The sequence below is a fragment of the Sceloporus undulatus genome, chromosome 7 (genome assembly GCF_019175285.1).
Source record: "Sceloporus undulatus isolate JIND9_A2432 ecotype Alabama chromosome 7, SceUnd_v1.1, whole genome shotgun sequence".
NCBI classification, from domain to species: domain Eukaryota; kingdom Metazoa; phylum Chordata; class Lepidosauria; order Squamata; family Phrynosomatidae; genus Sceloporus; species Sceloporus undulatus.
This window is the reverse complement of record NC_056528.1, coordinates 29,146,369-29,168,749: the sequence shown is the minus strand read 5'-3', so window position 1 is coordinate 29,168,749 and position 22,381 is coordinate 29,146,369. Positions and strand designations below refer to the sequence as shown.

General features: G+C 45.7%; 1 protein-coding gene across 14 annotated transcripts in view; it reads right to left on the bottom strand.

The window, feature by feature from the left end:
* Positions 1–22,381, bottom strand: part of PTPRS (protein tyrosine phosphatase receptor type S) — a 227,995-nt gene that overhangs the window by 38,396 nt on the left and 167,218 nt on the right. For 4 of the 14 annotated variants that reach the window (XM_042479439.1, XM_042479438.1, XM_042479441.1 and 1 more), the window contains 13 exons: positions 19,820–20,125; positions 17,035–17,228; positions 16,487–16,513; positions 14,461–14,578; positions 13,583–14,173; positions 12,707–12,804; positions 11,749–12,011; positions 9,913–10,006; positions 7,580–7,795; positions 6,187–6,344; positions 5,289–5,300; positions 4,010–4,122; positions 1,088–1,135 (listed from right to left, as the gene is read on the bottom strand). In XM_042479439.1, the coding sequence (XP_042335373.1) occupies positions 1,088–1,135; positions 4,010–4,122; positions 5,289–5,300; positions 6,187–6,344; positions 7,580–7,795; positions 9,913–10,006; positions 11,749–12,011; positions 12,707–12,804; positions 13,583–14,173; positions 14,461–14,578; positions 16,487–16,513; positions 17,035–17,228; positions 19,820–20,125 (2,238 nt within the window). The remainder of the gene's footprint in view (positions 1–1,087; positions 1,136–4,009; positions 4,123–5,288; positions 5,301–6,186; positions 6,345–7,579; positions 7,796–9,912; positions 10,007–11,748; positions 12,012–12,706; positions 12,805–13,582; positions 14,174–14,460; positions 14,579–16,486; positions 16,514–17,034; positions 17,229–19,819; positions 20,126–22,381) is intronic. The other 10 variants (XM_042479444.1, XM_042479445.1, XM_042479448.1 and 7 more) reach the window with 5 other exon arrangements.

Sequence of the window (22,381 nt, the reverse complement as noted above, 5' to 3'; positions counted from 1 at the left end):
CTTGGGCTGGCCCTGAATGAGGAGTGGCCAGATGCGGCCTGAAGATGCTGTTGGATTGCAACTCACAGCAGCCCTAACTAGATAAGCCCTTGGGATCACTGGAGTTTCAATCTAACAATATCTGGAGGCCCACTGTTGCATCTCTATACTATGTGAATATGGTATCAGAATCACAGAATCATAGAGTTGGAAGAGACCTCAAGGGCCATCAAGTCGAACCCTCTGCCATGCAGGAATACACAATCAAAGTTGTTGTTGGATGATGATGATGATGATGATATCATGTTCGCATAGTACAGGGATGCAACTGTGGCCCTGCAGATATTGTTGGATTGAAACTCCAGTGATCCCAAGGACTTGTTCTGGTTAATAATAATAATAATAATAATAAGTTTTGCAATCTACCAGACTGTATGGTCTGGACTTTTGGAATATCTATGAACCTGATATTACCCAAGAATCTAGAAACCGCAGAGGTCTCTCGTCAGATAAGATGGTAAGTTATCTTGCTGTTTTTGCAACTGTGCTATCATACAATATATAACTTCCTGATGTTCAACAGGGAAACATGCCCCTTGGAAAATGATGGAGTCTCCTCCTTTGGAGGTTTTTAAATGGAGGCTGCATGGCCAACTGTTGGGAGGGCTTGGACTGTGTTTTCCTGCATGGCAGAATGGGGTTAGATTGGATGCCCCTTTGGAGTCCCTTCCAACACTAGGATTCTAAGGTCCTATCTATGGCGATTTGGACGAATGCTACTATGCACAGGTACGATGCAAAATACAATCAGATACATATACAAAACAGACACACAGTGACTGAGCGGCAAAAATTTGCTTTCGGAGGCGCTCTTGTTTTGCAAAAGGCCTTTCGGCTGGAGGACTGTAAAACTGGAAGCACAGTTTGGACGAGACAAAGAGCGCGAGACGCGGGACGAAATGGCCAAAGCTGCAGAAATGCAGAGACAGAGAGAGAGAGAAAGAAAATGAACGATAGAGAAGCGTGACAAACTAAAAATGTCGGGGCGGAGGGAAAGGAGCACAACCGATGAAAACGGAGAGGAAAACGAAAAGACACAGGAACTAACTTTCGAGGTCAAACTCATGGTCACTGAGAGGGCTGCTTAGGCCAGAATCTGCAGAAAACAGGAAAACAAAAATCAAACCAAAAAGGAGAAAAAACAAACAAACAAAAATATATACACTTTTATATTTAAAAAAAAAATACGCTACTCAACCAAGACGGAAAACGAAACCAACGGAAAAAAAATAAAGCAACACAAAATCTAAAGAGGGAATGGAAGGGGCTTTTCCGAGGGGTTTAGGGAGAGACTGTTGTCTTTTTTTGGGGGGAGCTACGGCTTGAAAGTCTTGGTGTGTCTCCGGGATGGAAAAGGCAAAGGCAAGATTTGGAGACAAAAAGGGCAATTTTGTCTTGACTGGTCTTACCCCGTCCCGACTCAAAACCAAAGCAGCAGTTACCTTCTTTGCAACAAACAGGGTTAGAAATCCATTGCTATTTTGCCGTCAAGCACAAAGTTGCGCCGAGGAAACAAACTTGGGCGAAGTATTCCTTCCCAAAAAGCTGCAGCGACGTTCGATTGCACTTTTGCTTTCCACCCCAAATAGCTGAAGTTCTGTTATCTTGCACTTTTGATTTAAAATGCTCTAAAATAAAATTTTCTACCCAACAACTGTTGAATCATGGCTTCAGTTCTCCCTGTCTCTGTGCCCTTTCACGCAAGACAATCCTGACATTATAGTATCCATGGATTCTTTAATAATAATAATAATAATAGTAATAATTGATTTATTTGTATTCATGGATTCAATTGTCCACAGCTTGAAGTGTGTGTGTGTGTGTGTGTGTGTGTGTGTATCCCCAAAAACCTAACCTTGATTTTGCCATTTTATATACTCCACTCCATTTTCCCATTTTGCTATGCCATTGTATTCAATGGGACTTGAGCATCCATGGATTTTGGTATCCATGGGGGACCTGGAACCAAATCCTAGTGGATACCAAGAGTCCATTGTAAATAATAATAATAATAATAATAATAATAATAATAATAATAATAATAATAATAATAATACCACCACCACCCCATTGTATTTAATGGGACTTGAGCATCCATGGATTTTGGTGCCCAAGGACGGTTCCAGAACCAAAAACAAGCAGGTACCAAGGGCTTACTATAATTCCACTTTAATTGCCATGGCGAGCTCCTATTGAACCCTGGGATGTGTAGTTTAGGGAGAGGCATTTAGGGAGTTTAGAAACGAATGGTTCCACCACCAATGCAGACAGGCCCTTAGTTGGCAATCCAGGGACTTCAAGTGATAGTAACAAGAGAGAAGTACAGTTGGCTTTCCGTATCCGCCAATTCTTTATCCATGGATTCAAGCATCCGGTGCTTGAAAATATTCCAAATATATATATAAATTCCAAAATAATAATAATAAAAACCCAAACAAACCTTGATTTTCCTATTTGATATAAGGGACACCATTGTATTTAATCCCGCTTGAGCATCCATGGGTTTTGGAACCAAACCCCAGCGGATACCAATGGCAACCTTATCTGAGATCCCCCTGGATTTAACTCAGAAAACCACCCAACTTCTCTAGGAGGGGAGAAAAAGAAACTCTTGCAAGAGTGTGGGGAATTTTCTTAAGCTAATACAACATTTTGGGGGGCCTTTGCACTCCTCCAGAAATTCAGACAGAGAAATTCAAGGGCAAGGAGATGAAAATCCTTGGAAAATAGAACAGGGCCATTCCTTACTGCAGAATGTTATTGCCAGCCTCCCATTTTTGTTTTCTAAATTGGATTTTTAAAACATCTCTAACTTAGGCATATCCTCAAAATGTCCTTCCCCACATTCTGCCCTATAAACACATGTTTGGGAATGCGCATGAAACAGACCATCAAGTGATATTCCTGCACCAAAACATATGTCGAACTCTGCAAAAATAATCCATCTTGACACCACTTTAGCTGCCATGGTGCAATACTATGGAATCCTGGGAATTGTAGTTTTGACATTTAGCCTGGTCTGTCAGAGAGCTCTGGCGCCACCACAAACTACAGTTCCCAGCATTTCCTAGCACTGAGCCAGGACAATTAAAGCGGTCTCAAACTGGATTATTTCTGCAGTGTGTCTTGGACCTTAGTTACCTGCCCTTGCTTTTGAGATTTCGCCAAGCAGGGCTTATGTACTTTTCGCTGTGGCCATAAGGACTAGAACCTTAAAAGACTAAGATAAACCTACAGCTTTAAAAGTCTGTTCTGTGTTTTATTTTTAAAACATTAATATTATTATTCAGCCAAACTTCCAGGCTTCGGAGGCATTTTCCAAATGTTGCTCGTCGACTATGAAACCTTTCCACGGTCCTAAGGTCTGCAAACTCACCTTTTCACGGCAACCACGTAACACAAAGCTGCGATTCTACATTTAATACCCCATTCTGGATTTAAACAACAACAATTTTCCCAATGCACAACAGACAGAGAAATTCGTTTGGCGTAAACCAAAGGGTCTCTAAGCAGAAGATTGCATTTAAAGGATTAAAAGAAAAAAGACAGGAGGAAAGGAAAGATAAAGAAATAAGCAGTTAGATGCCAAAGGTTAGGTTTCGTTTGGGAAGAAGCATCAAACAATGGTTACTCCACGCAATAAGAAACATAGCAGCTATGGGCAACAGGACAGCAAAAAACTCTTGCTTTGCAGAGAAAATAACTCGCTTGCATGTATCAGGAATTGTCTGCCGCATAAAGAAGAGGAGAAGGAATGGTGCTGGAATTGCATTGCTGCTGCAGCAGCTGGCAAGTGCTACATTCCCTCCTACCTTGGATGCAGCATGGCAGCGAAAGCCACAAAAAGACAACTCCGTCTGTGCGCACTTTGGCTGTGACTTGTGGCAGATGGGTCTTTCTTCGGAGGGCCTAATGGTGTGGGGTGGCCAGCCGGGGTGTGGAAAGGGAAAAGTGGCACGCAGCGCATTACCTGGAGTCTGGAAATTGATCCGCCGCATTTCCACGGGGTCCTTGGGGTGGTGAGGGGTGATCTCGGCATTGTTGAGCATGCATTTGATGCGGGGTTCGGAGTCTTTCCGTTTGCTGGCGAGACAGAGAGAGAAAGAGGACAAATGGGTTTGTTGTTGTGTGCCTTCAATCCATTTCTGGCAGCCCTAAGGTGAAGCTATCTGGGGTTTCCTTGGCAAGACTGGTCCAGAGGGGGTTTGCCATGGCCAACCTATGAGGCTGAGAGAGTGTGACTTGAAATAAATATTTATTATGGTCACAGACCAGCATATTATAAAGTTGGAAGACCTTGTGTTGTTGTTGTTGTTGTTGTGTGCCTTCACATCGTTTCCGACTTATGGCAACCCTGAGATGAACCTATCATGGGCTTCACTTGGCAGGTTTTTCTTTCAGAGGGAGTATGGCCATTCCTATCCTCTGAGGCTGAGAGAGTGGGATTAGCTAAAAATCACCCATTGGGTTTCCATGGCTCAGCGGGGATTCGAACCCAGGTCTCCAGAGTTGTAGTCAAACATTCAAATCACTAAAGCACACTGGTTCTCAAAGAAGGGTAAAGGTTTGCCTAGGGTCACCTATCCTGGGGTTTTCTTGGCAAGATTTGTTCAGAGGAGGTTTGTCACTGCCTTCCACTGAGGCTGAGAGAAGGTGACTTGCCTAAGGTCACCCAGTGGGCTTCATGGCCAAGCGGGGATTCGAAGCAGTCCAACACTCACACCACTGCTCCAGATGAGAGAGAGGGAAAGAGGACAAATGGGGGCCAGATAAAGGCAGGTTGCTTGGATAGATGGAATTATATAATTATTGCTTGCCTTATTTTGCACCAATGCAAGTAGTACGCTCAGTGTCACATAATTCAAAGACACAGTCATATTAATCTGGAATATTATGCAAAGGGGATCTTGTAGTATCTTTGGAGATTAATATTGAACCATGGCAATCAAAGTGGTGTCAAATTGGATTATTTCTCCAATGTGCATGCACCCAGTGTCACAGAGTTCAGATATATAGCTGTGTTAGTCTGGAATATCAGTGTGCAAAGGGATTCTGTAGCACTTTGGGGGACTAACAAAGGTCTCAAAGGTGCTGCAAGATCCCTTTGCAGGCTCAGGGTCACAGTTCAGCTGCATCCACACTGCAGAATGAATACAGTTTGATGCATTATTTCTACAGTGTAGATGCACCTTTGCGCACTGCCTCCTACCCATAACCAGACACCAAATGCACTTTTTAAAAACACTTACCTGTCTGGCTTGCTGTCCCCGGAAGGCGACCATAAAAAACAGAAGGAGAGAAAGGACAAATGTGAGGGTTAGAAAGGGAACTGCTAATCTGCAGATCTCAATCTCAATCCACAACCTTTCTGCACTAACTGCATCCTTACTGGAAGTCTATGCTGTTTGAAAAAATAAATAAATCACACATACACGACCGGATATTATTTGTCCCCGAAGCTGCTGTTTCCAGCAGGTGGGAAAAGTAGCTGAAGGGAAGGGTGGCTAAAAAATAATAAACCAGCACAGGGTCCTTCTTTAAATTGGAACTATCCAAATGAACATGTGCTTCCTTTGCTATCCATGTGTCTGCCTCTAGCAGACTTTGAATCATGAAAAATATAACCCAAACAATGTGGTTTGGTCTGTAAAATGGCATAGGCTTGACCTATGGGGGCTTCCCTCTATGGATTATTTGGACTACAACTCCCAGAATCCCTTGCTAGCTCTATAGACTAACACACCATTCCAGGGTGTGGCTGATGTCATAACGGAAGGAGCTGAGCATGCAGTTACTTTGTGGTCAGTGGTTTTAACCGTCTTTTGCTTTGTTGTCTCCCAACATCCAAAATCATTGGGGATTTTGGGAGATGACAATATCTGGATATTGAGAATTGCAGTGGCAAATATATTTAATTTACTTATTTACTTTACTTATATGCCACCTTTCTCCCAGGCTGGGACCTGAAGAATGAGGATAAAGGTTTGGAGCATAAGGAAAAGAATTGGCGATCCAGCCATTTTAAACTAAGTGTGGATGGACATTTCCCCACATCACATCCCAGGTTGTGGTACAGATGACCACATTTCAGTGCTGTAGGGAGAACACATGAGATTAGAGGCCAGATACGCAGCTGTGCACCCTTACTTCTTATAGAGAAGGATGGCAATGACAATGCAGATGATGAACACCACAGCTAAGACCGGTCCAATCACCCAGATCAATCCTTCTTCTCCTTCAATCTTCGGCTGGGGATCAGCGCTGTCCATCTGGATGGGATCTGAAAATGGGCTGGCGGCATAAACCTGAAACCAAACAGAAGGACATGAATTTCAGCAGCAGTAAATCCAAAGTCTGGATTTGGAAAAAAATGCAATCCAAAAACACCAGGGAGGAGATACCAGGGTTGAAAGCAGCACATGTGGAAAAGATCGGGGGCTCTTAGTAGCCCACAAGCTAAACATGAGTCAACAGTGTGATGTGGCGGCCAAAAAGTCCAATGCGGTTCCATGTGGCATCAATATTAATTATTCATTTTATTTTTTATATCCCGCCTTTCTCCTGATACAGGGAGCATAAAGTCCAGATCAAGGGATGTAGTAGATCCGTTCTATCCTGCTTTGGTCCTATATCACACTATGCTGTTACAGCACTCTTATTTCAGGACTGATGGAGCTGTGCTTGGCTGCTCTTCTCTCCCTCCCAAGCCAGAGATTCGGCAGTTGGAATATGGAAGGAGGGCCTTTCACCAGCCACTGGGGTCCAGGAATGATGGAGCTATGCCTGACTGCTCTTCTTTCCTTCCAAGCAATGGGCAATGCAACATGGAGGGAGGGCCTTTCATCAGCTACTGGGACCAAGGTATAATGGAGACATTCTTGGCTGCTCTTCTCTTCCTCCAAGACCAGAGCAATGGCAGTTGGAATATGGAGAGAGGGCCTCTCACCAGTCATTGGGGCCAATGCACAATGGAGCCGCTCCTGGCTGCTCTTCTCTCCCTCAGAGGCCAGAGCAAGGGCAGTTGGAATATGGAAGCTGGGCCTCACATCAGCTTTGAATCCCATTGTGAGAGAAAGGTGGGATATAAATCCTTGAAATAATAATAATGAATAATAATTGAGGTCAGTGCACAATGGAGCTGTGCCTGGCTGCTCTTCTCTCCCTCAAGAGGCAAGAGCAATGGCTGTGGGAATATGGAGAGAGGGCCTTTCACTAGCCACTGGGTTCAATGCCCAATGGAGCTCTGCCTGGCTGCTCTTCTTTTCCTCCAAGACCAGAGCAATGGCAGATGGAATATGGAGGGCCCTTCACTAGTCAGACGAGGCTCAGGCAAAATGGAGCTGTGCCTGGCTGCTCTTCTTCCCCTTAAAAGTCCTGGATCCCACATCGTTGCCCACCCCTCCTCTAAACAGATGGAAAGCCATTCGCAACATGCAGCACAGAGGTTCCCATTTTGCATTCCAAGCCACAGAAGCCATTTCCCCCCAAGGAGCTGCGCTTGACACGCCAGGTGTATTTGGAGATCAAGATGGGGACTCACGGCCTCGTTGGCTCGCAGCACGGCCAGGACGAAGACGACATATTTCTGCCCGGCCTCCAGGGCTTTGTTCTCAAAGCCGTCGTAACGCTTCATGTCCCCGAGGACAAAGGCGGAAGGCAGCGAGTGCAAGCGAGCCGCGATGTAGGGTTTGTGGAGATCCAGCTGGCGGGAATGGCGGAGGCTGCGGCGCTGCAACCGGGAGATCTCCTGAATCAGCTGAGGAGGGAGGAAGGGGAGGGATAAATCCGTGATGCAGGAGGAAAAAGAAAAACAGAGGCAGAGGGAGGAAAATGAAGGAGGGAAGACAGTTCCTAACTGCACAGAGGAATGTGTGTTGAGCCCAACATCTTCCGAAGGCATGCATCCTTAGACAGAATGGGGATCCATTTTGCAACAGTGCTGAAAGGCAGTGATCATGGATGCATCCACATTGCAGAAATGAAGCAGTGTGACACCGCTTTAACTGACATGATTCTATCCTATGGAATCCTGGGAGCTGTAGTTTGGTGAGGCACCAGGGTGCTCTGACAGATCAGGCTGCATACCTCTCCGAACTGCTCATCCCACGATTCCACAGGATGGAGCCGTGACAGTTAAAATGGTGTCAAACTGCTTCATTTTGACAGTGTGGAAGAGCTGCACATCAGTGGGGCAGAGTCGGCCGCACCTGAGCTGTAGGTTCAGCACCTGAAACAGCTACACCACCCCATTGACCTTTCCTACTTGAAATTGCTTCTGAAGAAGGCTTTGCACTTGAATATGAGTATCTGCCTGGATGGATAGGCAAACAAATTAAGTACTATGCTTATAAAGGTTGAGTATCCCTTATTTGGAAATCCAGAAACCTCTAAAACCTGAAATTATTTTCCATCAGCTGCCTGCTTCTGTTTTTGCGGCAGCGGCTGTGGCATTCCTGTTTGTTCGCCACTCAGGTCCTTGGTTTCTCTCCAGCCCCACACCTCACATGCAACGCAAGGCTGGAGAGAGATGTGAGATCTGTGAAATGGTGGTAGACGTGGATTAACCCCACCATGGTTGGATTCTCCCCATTTCACAGATCCTCGCATCTGTCTCCAGTTGTACCTCTCTCCAGCCTCGTTTCTCATTCCCAACAAATGTAGTGAACAATCGAGAGGCAATGCTGGAAAGAGATGCGAAGATCTGTCAAATGGAGGGATTCGGATCAAGCACAACGTTTGGATATCTGCAGGTTTCACAGATCCTTGCGCCTCCCTCCAGCCTCATGTCTCTCTCCAGCCTCACAAATACAGTACCTACTCCGCTCTTTGCCTTGTGTATTGTGCATTATGTATATGCAAACAGAGGCATTCCAAAATCTGGAAAAAAAAAATGCAAAGTACAAACCACTCCTGGTCCCAACCATTTCGGAGAAGGGGTGCTCAACTTGCATTTAAAATGCACTGAATAAAAATTCCACCAGTGCCTAGAAGATAGGTCTTTCCCTGGCTTTCCACCAAAAGCATCTGAGGAAGTCGACTCAAGTCTACGAAAGCTCATGCTACCAACTTCTTTCTTTCACTTAGTCTCAAAGGTGTTACAAAATCTCTCTACAAACAGCATCACTAGGAAAGGTCCTTCTCAATTACCCTTGTCCCCATCGTACTTCTGTTGTCCGGATCCAAGAAATCCCCTGTCTGCAAGCAGTATGGACACCAAACCTCAGATCCAGAAGATGGAGTATAAAATCATGCAATTCCTAACTGTAAATATATTCAGAAATATTCCAGAGAGGAAGGGACAATTACAGATGTACAACTCTCCTTAACCCTCCCAAATCTGCCTTCCTCCCTCTCCAACACACTCCCAAGTATATAACTCTGTGAATCTAGAGTTGTTATCTGCCACTTCTCCCTCCATCCCTCTGTTTTGCAGCAATGCTGGCTTTGCAAGGTATGCTGAATAATTGTCTCTTCCAAAGGCAAATATCTTCAGAGCTGAATGCAGAGCTCCAATTCCCAGATTTTGTTTCTTTGGGCCAAGCCTCTGAACATGTGCAGAGAGTCTCCTAGTACAGAGGTCGAACGGTCATTTTTTGGAAGAGCTTTAGTTGTGCATTCCTGAATAACTGGGGGTTAGATTCAATGGCCTTTAAAGTCCCTTCCAACTTATTCTATGCTAGATTAACCTGTTTTATTCTAGGGATTACTAACATAGTAACATGGAGTCCCAATGGTTTACCCAGAATTCTTTGCACTTTTCTGCAGGATTCTGGGAGACAGTTGCGTTTGAGAGCAAGGGATTCTGTCCTTTCTAAGCAGAACGACCCACAGCAATGGGAAAATGTTTGGACATGGAGGGGATTCGAAACTTACCTCTTCCAAGTCCATTTCTTCAGGTGTGTTGTATGGGTTCTGGAACTGACCGCTTCTGGATTTCTTCAGGGGGACAACCACAATGTAATAGGCCCTGACAAATCAGACAAGAAACACAACCCTTGTGTAAAAGCGGAGGCCACCGCAAGCAATTCTTTAATTCAAAAGAGGGTACTAAGAAATTGCAAATGGACTTGTGATGTTTCTGTCTTTGCACGAACCTCTCCTCCCCCGTGATTTTCGTGCAAAAATCCCACGCGACGTTTTTGCGTAGATTAATTCTCCCCCCCTTTCTGGCACTTCTGGATGTGCAAATACCAGATGGAAATTATACATCAATATTTGCTTTCTCTCCAGCGGAGACAAAACCGTGGGCATGATTGTGTCCTTGCAAGCCAGGATGAAATGGGGAAACATTTATATGTCTAGCCTATGATGGATCCCAAAGGGTGGGAAATAGGCCCCCAGATTCTCTGAAGCTGCACATTATTTAACTAATTGATTGAAAAATTAATTACAGTGAGCCCTTATTTTATCTGCTGGGGTTTGGTTCCAAGACCCCCCTCCCCCCCAGTAGGTACCAAAATCCATGGATGCTCAAGTCCCATTATATACAATGGAGTAGTAAAATGGCATCCCTTATTATAAAATGGTGAATAACTCAAAGGTCTGCTTTTTGGAATTTTCTTGGAATATTTTCAGGCTGTGGTTGGTTGAATCCATGGATGTGGAATCCATAGATATGGAGGGCTGACTGCAATATTCTTCTTTCTTCATGTATGGGATCCAATCCCACCTTTGCAAAATGCTGTGGCTTCTATGTTTCAACGGATTTCATGGTTATAAGAGCCAGTGTGGTGTAGTGGTTTGAATGTTGGACTATGACTTCGAAGATCAGGGTTCAAATCCCTGCCCGAGCATAAAAGCCCACGAGGAGACTCTGGGCAAGTCGCACTCTCTCAGCCTCAGAGGAAGGCGATGGCAAATCCTCTGTCAAGAAAACCCTATGAAACATTTGCCTTAGGGTCGGCATAAGTCATTGGATGCACACAACAATAACAACAGCAAGTTATTGGGAGAGAACCTGCATGGTGTAGTGGTTTGGGTGTTGGAGTAGGACTTTCGGAGACCAGGGTTAGAATATCTGCTCTGAAATACTCTGGATGATGTTGGGCAAGTCCCACTCTCTCAGCCTCAGAGGAAGGCAATGATAACACCACTTAATGAATTCATCTTGACAAGAAAATCCCATGATAGATTTACCTTAGGGGCACCATGAGTTGGAAATAACTTGAAGGCACACAACAACAAGGCTACTTTGAGGACCATGAGTTTGTGAGTATGTGCCTTCAAGTCGTCTAATGACTTACAGTGACCCCTGAACATCATAGTTATTTTAGGCCGCATTTGTGCTGCAGAAATAATCCAGTTTGACAATGCTTTAACTGCCATGGCTCAATGCTATGCAATTCTGGGAATGGCATTTTGTTGTGTCACCAGAGCTCTCCAAAAGAGAAGGCTAAATGTCTTGCAAAACTACAGTTCCCAAAATCACACAGCATTGAGCCCTGGGAGTGACTGGGGGGGGGGGGGTTCAAACTGGATTATTTCTGCAGTGCGGATGTAGCCATATTGCAAGGGAATGCTCAGAAGTGCTTTGCCATTGCCTTCCTCCAAAACATAGCCTATGGCATCCAGTATTCCTTGGTAGTCCCCCATCTAAACAACATACATACAAACACTGAAATATATGCACTGAAATGTATATGGACAGGCAACATAGGAACATTGAAATAAAAGAGCACAGGATCTTTCAGCTACTCTTTGGACACGTACTGTGCCGGGAAGTCTGCGCTTTTCACTTCGGAGAGATGCAAGAGCACATTGCCATCCATTTCGTGCCGATATGCCACCACCGGCTTCTTGCTCAGCATGTTGGCCGCTGTCATGACCTCCACTTTCTGCTGGAGGTCTCCCTTGTCGCTCCTCCGGGGAGTCAGGGAGAAGCGGTAGGACGTGTGGGGCTTCAGGTTGGTGATGAGCTTCTTGGTCATCCGTCCGTCCACCTCAATCTCCTGGCCGGTGTTTTCCTGTCGGATCTGTATAGGTCACACGTGGAGAAAGAAGTGGATGGTAAAATAAATCAATACATTAATCACCGAGTTCTGCTAGACTGGATATAGAGCGCCAGCGTAGTGTAGTGGTTTGAGCGTTGGGCTACAACTCTGGAGATCAGGGTTTGATTCACTGCTCGTCCATGGAAACTTACTGGGTGACCTTGGGTAAGTCATATATTCTTAGCCCCAGAAAACACCATGATACGGGTTGCCATAAATCAGAAATAGGATTGCCATAAGTCCAAAAGGACTTGAAGACACACAACGATAGGAGCAGATCAGAGGTCTGTTACTGCGCCAACCTGCCAATATCCTGGATAAAACGAAGTGCCCAGAACACTGTACTCCAGATGAAGCCATAAGGAAATGATAATAAATAAAACAAAATATCCTTGATCATTTTTTTGTTTTGTCGCTGTTGTGTGCCTTCAAGTTGTTTTTGACTTACAGTGGCCCTAAGGCAACCCTATCCTAGGATTTTCTTGGCAAGATTCATTCAGAGGAGAGGTGCGCCACTGCCATCCTCTGAGGCTGAGAGAATGTGACTTGCCCATGGTCACTCAGAGGGGTTCATGGCCGAGTGGGAATTGAACCCTGGTCTCCAGAGTTGCAGTCCAACACTCAAATCACTATGCCACATTTGATCTTGACAATAGCCATAGCAAAGTAACCATTACCTTGTAGGGAATGGGAGAGTTGTAATTTTCAGGGAACTCCCAGCCGAGAAGAACGGATGTCTTGGTGACCATCTTCACTTTGAAATTTTTGGGGAAAACTGTTGGGGAGGAAAGGGAACAAAGGGTTGGGGAGAAAGCAGGAGATGATGAGCGGAAGGAACAGTGTTCGGATCCTACCAAATGGGAAAGGTCTTCTGCGCAAATGCATTGTTTTCAGTCCTTTCTTCTAGATCTTTATCCATCTGCTCAGCCCCGACATCAAAATGGGAATGCCCTCCCCTTCCCTTGGTTTTGGTACTTTCCCATTTCTGACACCACCCTCAAAATGGACTAGGCTCCTGACTGGCTGCGGAGGAGAAAGAGTCTTGGGATCAAATCCAACGGGTTGGGTTTTTTTGGGTTTTGGTTATTTGCATTGTTGTCACCTCTCCCCTTCCCCTTCCCCTTGCCAAAAAAAAGAGAGAATAACAGAGAGAGAGAGAGGGAGAAGAAGACGAGATTGCAAGAAAGAAAGAGAGAAAGCGAAAGAAAAAACTCCGCCCACCTGTGATCACAACCGCTCCGCCCAGCTGTCAATCAAGAAGGGATGTCTGGACTGGACTTTTTTGGAAGGAAGAGGAAAAGGGACTTACCTGGCTAAGGCAGAGAGAAGCCGTCTGCCTTATCGCATTATTTTTTATCCCCCTTTTTTAAGTATAAAAACGTACTCACACGCCCGTCTTCAAGTTGGCGAGGAGCAACTATTGCTTAGTTACGCGGGCTTTTTTTGTATTTTGTTTGCAAATTTGTATAATGGTTTGGATTTTTGTTCTGCTTCTCCGCATTGCAGGAACAGCCCCGGAAACGGGAAGAGGAGGAGAAACCGGCGAGTCCTACCTTGGTCCAAAAGGAACGTCCGGTATTGGACAGTCGGGCTGTATGGCCCGGCACCTTTACTGGTGTGGGCTCGGATTTTAACATCGTACGCCGTGTTGGGCTTGAGGCCGTTCAGGGTATACGAATTCTCGGGAGATGGGGGCAACTCTTTCTCCTGGGGGTTCCCGGAAATGCTGGCCTCCCGGTAAGCCACCGTATACTTGACGATGACCCCGTTCCGTTCGGCCAAGACGGGAGGCATCCAGTTGAATTGTACCGACCGGGAGGTGATGTTGCTCGCCTCGAGAATTTGGGGGTAACCCTTGGGCACGTCTTCCGGGATGGTGAACTCCTGGACGGCTTCCTCCCCAAAGCCGGCCCGGCTTTTCACTGAGAGCTTGAAGATGTAGGTGGCCCCCTTGTGAATGTTGGTGGCCGTGTACTTATCCTCCTGGGCGGTGAACTCCAACGTGGCCAAGGGGTCGATGTCTTTGCGACCGAACTGGAGACGGTAGCCCAAGACTTGGCCTTCGGCATCCAGAGGAGGTTCCCATTTGACAAGGAGGGTGTTTTCTTGAGTCGGGTGGATGGAGAGGATTGGCTTTCCTGGGACTAGAAGAAGAGGAGGGGAAAGAAGACATTATTTTATTTATTTATTTGCAATTAATGCATGTTTTGCAATCAAATGCAATTGTATGCATGTGAACTACCCTGCAGGAGGTACTCCGTGTGAGCAACAGTGACATTTGAGTGCCGGATGGAAAATTTTGAGGACTGGATTTAGCCCTGGGACTTCCAGTTGCCAATCCCTAAGACCTTTGAGCCTTCCCAAAGCATGTCACTATCAACTTTACACAACAGGAGGGCAAGGTCAGTGACCATACTTAGACAACACTCACCTGCCCCCTTGGTTACAACCAGTTTGGGTTTGCTACGGGCACCGTCCCCTTTCATGGTATAGGCAGCTACCGTGATGGAGTAGGCGGTCTCTGGCTGTAGCCCAGCAATAACCATCTCCTGAGGACAAGAATCCAAAAGGAGACAGGTATTAGAAGCCGTCCATTTAAAGGTTCAAAGTAAGAGAGCTTTGCATTTGCAGGAGGAAGTAACTACAAACGGGAACGACAACCACTGTGAAACATGCGGGAAGACAACATGGAGCAAAATCCTTTGGAGGAGACCAAAAACTCACAGGGAAAGGGAGAGAAAACTGTCCATTTTAGCCAAACACACACACAAGCGCTTGCTATGCAAAGCACATGGCCAACGGAGATCTCTGCCCCCTCCGTCTACTTCCCAGCACTCTTCTTCCTATCTCAACTGAAAAATGCTTCCGCTATGAAAAGCCTTCCTAAGTTCTTCAAAGGGACCTAAGTCTCCGAGGAGGCAAAAAACTAAACTAAACCAAATAAATCTCCAGTTTCAAGTAGATTAAAGCCTCTTGTTCACACTCATTCTCAATCTCAATCTCAATCTCCCTTCTCTTCCCTTCGCACCCTTTTATTTTTATTTTGAAGAGGATGCTGGCAGTTTTGGTTCTAGTACACAATTTTTCGGTAAAGCAGCAGCTTTGAGGTGACCATGCCAGATAACTGCTAGTTGCTATGGAGGGTCTCCATATCTCCAGCATCCCCTCAACCTATCGTTCCTCAGTTTGGCGCTTTCCTCTTTGCCTGTGTGACTTCAAATTGTATCCGATTTACGGCAACCCTAAGGAGAACCTATCATGGGGTTTTCTTGGCAGGGTATTTCCTGCTTCCTCTGAGGTTGAGAGAGTGGGACCCAGTGGGTTTCCATGGCTGAGTGGAGATTCGAACCCCGGACTCCTGGCCTGACCATCAAACATCTCTACTACTGTGGCTTCCTTCTTATCTGCCTTCAGGCCAACTTTGGCTGCTGCCATACTGAAGAATCAATGCAACCTGACCTCATTTTAACTGTCATGGCTCCATTCTTTGGAATATTAGGATTTGTAGTTTGTTGGGGCACTAGAGCTCTCTGACAGAGAAGGCTAAATACCTCAGCAAACTACAAATCCCAGAATTCCATAGCATGGAGCCAAGGCAGTTCAAATGATGTCAACCTGCATTAATTCTTCACGGCAGATACAGCCTCTGCTTGGTTTTCTGGATCTTTGGGACTGGATTCCTCTTTTGCACATTCCTCTTGGTTTTCCTGGCAACTGACAGGTCTCTCTTCTTCTTGTCGTCTAGATTTCTAATGACTTACGTAGCTTCTCTTTTCTCTCAGTGAGTTACAGCATCTAGTGGGAATTCAAAGAGTCCCTATCCAACACTCAGACCAGACTATAACTCTCACCATCCCCAGCCATCACAGTGACTGGAGAAGATGAGAATTGCAGTCTAACCCATCAGGAAGCATTCAAGCCAGGGAAAGGTGCACCAACTCATGTAGCACCGCATGAGCAAACAAGGCGGAAATGGCGCTGGAGAGGAGCGGCTTTCTCCATACATTACTGCATGACGTCATCGTGCTACCCATGGGAGATGGTCATAAAAGTGTGTCTTTTGTCGAAGGGATTTTCCCAGTTTGATAAAAGACATGCTTTTATGACCGTCTCCCGCGGGAAGAGAACTGGATAATACCATGCAGTAAGACATGGAGAAAACTGCACCATTTCCGCTTTGTTTTCTCGAGTGATAAGGCCCACGGTGGCCACATCTGCACCATTAAACTTCACCCGATTAATTGTCGCAACTAAGTGTGCAGAAAAAGCAATGCACAATGAGAAAGACAGAAATAAAACAGAGGCAATGCAAGGGAGGAAAATGCTGGAGAGAAGGGCAGGAGGGATTAGAGGAGGAGTGGAAATGGAGGGACACACCACCAACAATTTCACACCATCACTAACGATACGAGAAGGATGCAGAGGCAAAAACAATGGGGCAGGAGCATCGTACTTACGTATTCGGCAGTGTCATCTGTTTCCCACTGAGCAAGAGAGGGTATGCAGACAAGAATGAAAGGAAGGGAAAGAGAAAAAGAGTGAGACAGAGACAGCGAGTGTGGAGAAGCCATCCAGAAGTGAAACGTTTGGCTCCCAGAGGTCCAAAGGGCAAGCGGAAACGAAGCCCGAGAAATGATGAAGTTAGTAGAACGTATGGCTCTGGTTAAATGAGGGCAAGGCTTTGAACCAAGCTAAGGAGCCTTGAAGGGGCACAGGGATTCCAAGTATTTTGGAATATATGGGGTTTTCTTGGCAAGACTTTAATTTTAAAACAACAACACAACTTTAACCCCAAATGTGCAGATTCCTGTCCTCTAGATAAAGGAGACTCAACCTGTCTAAATTTTCTGGACCGCAACTTTTTTAAAATGTGCAGTTGACGCAGAAATCATAAGGACCAAACAAAAAATGGGAGGTGGAGGAAGGAGCAAAGAAGCAAAATCTATCTTGATAAACTCATCTGTCCCAAGCAGTAAACCCAGAGTAAAACACAAGGATCTCTCACCTGAGCATCAGCCAACATCACGTCCTTGATCTGGGGCACACCATTCGCCTCTCCATTTTCCATGCGGACGTAATGGACCTGGTAGCCGCGTATTTGCCCGTGCTGGCGATTCTGGACGGGGGAGCGCCAGAAGACTTGGATGGCCGTCGAATTCAGAACCTCCACTTCCACCTTGCGAGGTGGGGCACTAGGCACTGAAAGAGAGGAACGGGGGGAGGCAAAGAGAGGGCGAGGGAAGAAGAGAGACAAGAAGGTACCATGTTTCAGCTTTAATGGAAGAAAGGCATGCTTAAGAATGAACTGTTTTTATTGCAATGTGCTGTTCTGTTGGAAGAAAGAATGCTCATAAAAGAGCCTAGTGTGATGTTGTGTGCCTCCAAGTCATTTCCAACTTATGGGGACCCTAAGGCGAGCCTATCATGGAGTTTTCTTTGCAAGGTTTCTTCGGCGAGAGTTTGCCACTGCCTTCTCCTGAGGCTGAGAGTGTGTGACTTGCCCAAAGTTATTCAGTGGGTTTCAAGGATGAGCGGTGAATCGAACCCTGTTCTCCAGAACTGCAGTTAAACACTTAGACCACTACACTACACTGGCTTAGCTAGTTTTACCCTTAAAGGTAGCATAAATACAGTTGCTCCTCCATACCCATGAATTCAATGATCCATGGCTGAAAAATACTTCCTAAAAAATCCCCAAAAGCAAACCTTGATTTTGCCATTTAATATAAGGGACACCAATTTGCTACACCATTCTATTTAATGGGGTTCGAGCCTCTATGAATTTTGGTATGGAACCAATCCACAGCGCATACCGAGGTAGATAAATGCAAAGGCAAAACCAGAGAAGCCAAAATAACTCTGTCTGGGCTGAAAATGAAACCTGGCGGTGCAGTGAGCATGGGCTTGTTTACATTAGTGCTACGCTCTGAATCCTTCCTGGGATGGCTGCAGGGTGTTTGCACCATGTAGCCCATGAATTGGGTCCAACTTGTTCATACACACCTCATCGGGTGTTTATACACATCCCTTTGGGGTGCCACTCAGTGCTTTCCACACCCTTTGCACTCAACTTGTGATGCCACTGTGTATATTTCCTGTGTAGAAAGGAAGTTTCCCAAGCAGAAAACATGGCTTTATACACAGATAATCCATCACAGGTCAGTTTGGCGATGGCACATTCTCACTCACTGCTCCCACCCTATGGACCTCCCTCCCACATGAGGGTACACTGGCCCCACTCCTTCTTTTCCTTTCGCCAGCAAGAAAAGACCTCTCTTGTTGTTGTTCAAATAGAATTTTAGGGACAACTTGCTTACAGGAAGCCTTTTTATGGGAGTGAGCAGGTGCGTGTTTTGTGTGTTGTGGGTCTTCAAGTCGTTTCCGACTTACTGCGATTCTACAGCAACCCTATCAGAAGGTTTTCTCAGCAAGCTTTTTTGGAGGGGTTTTACCCTCAGAACCATGATTCCAGTGGGTTTTCATGGCTGAGCTGGGAACCCTGCTCTCCAGAGTCATAGTCCAACACTCAAACCACTATGCCATGCTGGATCTCAGCAGTGAGTTGGTAGTCTTCTTGTACTTTTGTATTTTTTAAAACACTGTTTAATGTATGACTTTTTAAAAAATGGAGACATTTTAATTGTTTTGATTGTATTGCAGTGCATTTAGCTAATTTTGGCACATTACAGACCACCCAAAAGTGGGCGGTCTGGCACTGGCTCCATTAGCTACGCCGATAAGCCCCAGCGGCCAGACCGCGAGGCTTCCCGGCGCAGCTAAAAAGGAGCGACGAAATGGCACTCCTTTTTGGCCCCCGGAAGTGGTGCCGCGAGGCGCGCACTTGCAGCGTCCCTTTTGCCACGCCACGTCTGGACTCTGTACGTCCAAGACGTAAATATGGCAGTGCCCATGTGGACGGGCACTGCCATTTAATACGCTCTCCGCGCGTCCTAGGGAAAGGGGCGGTTAGGAAGGCGAGAACCTTCCTAACCCTAGCACGCCCCTTCCTAACCCTAGGATGCGCGAAGCACGTACTAAAGGGCGGTGTGTAACCCGCCTTTGTTTACTGTCTGTGAACCACATTGGTCCCAAACCAAGACAACTGTGGCATATAAAATCAATCAATCAATCAATCAATCCTAGGTTAGATTCCTAGGAACTCCAAAGAGGGTTGGGGAAGACCAGTCTCTGTTTGAAACCCTGAAGAGCCACTCCTAGCTGGTGTAACATGTTCTTGTGTGCCTTCAAGTTGTTTCTGACTCATGGAGGTCCTCATGGAGGTCCTAAGGACAAGCTATCATGGGGTTTTCTTGGCAAGATTAGTTCATCTCCTTCTGAGGCTGAGAGGGTATGGGAGAAAAGCGGGATAGAAACAAATTAAGCGACAAATCATTATCATAATCATCATGGTATGAATTCTGTTGCTAGTTCCATACAGAGCAGACCCAATGTATTGACTCACGATTCAAAAACCGATTGAATGGGTCTACTCTATTTTGGGACAGCCAACAGGATTCAGGCCAATAATAGTAATAATAATGATTATGGAGTATCACTGGTATTTTGTTACCTTTGGCCAGTACAGGTTGAGTGTCCCTTATCCAAAAATGATTGGTACTTTGAACCATCAGAAAGCAAAGGTGTTACTATCTCATCCACAAAGTTATGTGGAGGATTTTGGAATTTCAGATATGGGAGATTCAACCTGTTTTGCTGGAAAGGCTCTTTTACTTCACCTGTGTGGTCGACATTTGGATGCAAGAGAAAAGATGCAAAGAGGGAACAATTACCATCTTCGTCGGTACGGACGATGACAGGCGAGCTTTCAGGGCCTGGCCCCACGACGGTATGCGCCACGAGCGTGATGCGATATTCAGTCCACTTTTCCAGCGATTCCAGGAGGATCTGATTAGTCGTTGGGGGAATGTCGTTCACCTCCCTCAGCTCCGTATCCTCCGAGTCCAGGGCTCGATAGCGGACGCTATATCCTTCCAAGACGCCGTTTTGGCTTTCGGCCGGAGGCGGCCGCCAACTTACCAGAATGGCCGTGGATCTGGTGCTGACGCATTTTACGTCTTGTGGGGGGGCAGACGGTTCTATGGGGGGCAGTAGGGGAAGTTCGGAGGGGGGTAGGGAAGGAGATGGGGAGGAAGAGGAGGATGGGGGGAAGAAAACAAAAGATGGGAAAGATAAAAGAAAAAAAAGAAAAAATGATAACAAAAAAATCTAAAACAAAACGTACGGAAATTTGGTTCAGGAAGATAAAAAATTTAAAAAGGGGGGAGGAGGGAGAAAAGAATGCTTCCTTTAAATTAAAAAAGAACAAAAACGGAAAACAAAAGAAGCAACAGAAACGGAGCAAGGGAGTATTGCAACGCAAATCTGACAAAGCAAATAAAAGCGCACAGTTAAGGTCCGGCTAGCTCAGGGTCTCTTTCCTTGAACATCAATAAGGAGTGGATGTCCATGTTACGCTCGCTGCCGGTTTGGGAACAACTCCTGTCAAAAATATTGCGTCGGAATTGCTCAACTACTCAGATTTTTGTTTCCTACCCCTAGTTTCAACCCAGGTCAATGGACTGGTGTTTACATGCCCGCCCACCACTACGCCGTGGATCTGCTGACACCGTGTATCCTTCATCTGCCGCCACTGTCGCGTCTTCTGTGAAGGCCTCCATCATGATCCATAAGGGAAGGAAACAGGGTGCCTAGCTATACCCATGTGGCAATGCCTTCAATGTCGGAAGTCATAGCGGAGGCCTTTAGAGAAGACGCAATGGTGGTGCATGGTAAGGGACTACTAGAGTCAGAAGGCACTACTAAGTGCCATATAGTTCAACCCTCCTTCAGCCATGCAGGAATACATAGGATCCGAGAGTCGGAAGGGACTTCTAAGGGCCATATAGTCCAACCCTCCTTCTGCCATGCAAGAATGCACAGGATCCTAGAGTGAGAAGGGACTATTAAGGGCCATATAGTCCAGCCCTCTTTCTGCCATGCAGGAATACATAGAACACTTGACTCGGAAGGGACTGCTAAGGGCCATATAGTCCAACCCTCCTTCTGCCATGCAGAAATACATAGGCCCCTAGAATCAGAAGGGACTACTAATGGACATAGAGGCCATCCCTCATTCTGCCATGCAGGAATACATAGGATCCAAGGAGGTTTGTCATTGCCTCCCTTGAGGCTGAGAAGGTGCAATTTGCATAAGGTCACCCAGTGGGTTTCATGGCCGAGCTGGGAATCAAACTCTGGTCCCCAAACTCTCAAAACCACATCACGGTGGCTCTCTATGAGCAAGAGGTCCTAGGGAAAATTGCTTGCCTGTCTCCTAAAAGGTGACTGTCTTTTTGTCATCTGCTCCTCTGTTTATGAAAAAGATAACTCTCTCTATATCAGAGCTTGCAATTGGGCAGACTGTCGGATGCATGTGAACCCAGGCCCCCAATATATTAAACAAAAAGATCAGACAGGGATATAAATGGAGAATTAAACTTCCAGTCCCCTCCAAGCAATGTCATTGTCAAGTTAAGAGCTATTCCAAACCTGTCGCCTCTCCCATGTACACTTATTTTTGTAAGATTTGTTCAGAGGAGGGTTGTGATTGTCTTCCTCTAAGGATTACAGAGAGAGTAACTTGTCTAAGGATACCCAGTGGATTTCCATGTCTGAGCGGGGATTCGAACCCTAGCCTTCCAGAGTTCTAGGCAAAAATAATGCAGTCTGGCACCGCTTTAAATGCCAAGGCTCAATTCTATGGAATACTGGGCTTTGTAGTTTGGTGTGGCACCAGAGCTCTCTGACGGAGAAGGCTAAATGTCTCACCAAACTACATTATTGAGCCATGGCATTATTGAGCCATGGCAGTTAAAGCAGTGCCAAACTGCACCATTTCTGCAATGGAGATAAGACAACCAAAGTGGCTTAAAACACACACACAAACCTTCCTTTAGCAGGGAATAGTACAGAAGATTGGGAGGTTTCTCCCTTCATCTTTCCATGCACCATCACAACTTACGGAGATGTCCGGTCTCCAAAGGTCTCCCTCCCTCTTTCTTTTCCTCCAACATAAAAAGTAGCTCTCTTGAGCAATCAGCTAACATAACTTGCCCAAAGGACAGAGGATTAATCACCTTAACATTTTGACATATGTACTTCAACCCTTTCGCCAGCCGCTTAGAAATGAAGAGCGTTACATCAAACCAAACAAAAAAGCAAACACAAAAAAACCAAGCAACAAAACCAGGCTGCTGCATTAAGAAAAAATTCAAAAGAAGGGAAGTAACAATTGCAACCAAATAATAATAATAATAATAATAATAATAATAATAATAATAATAATAATAATA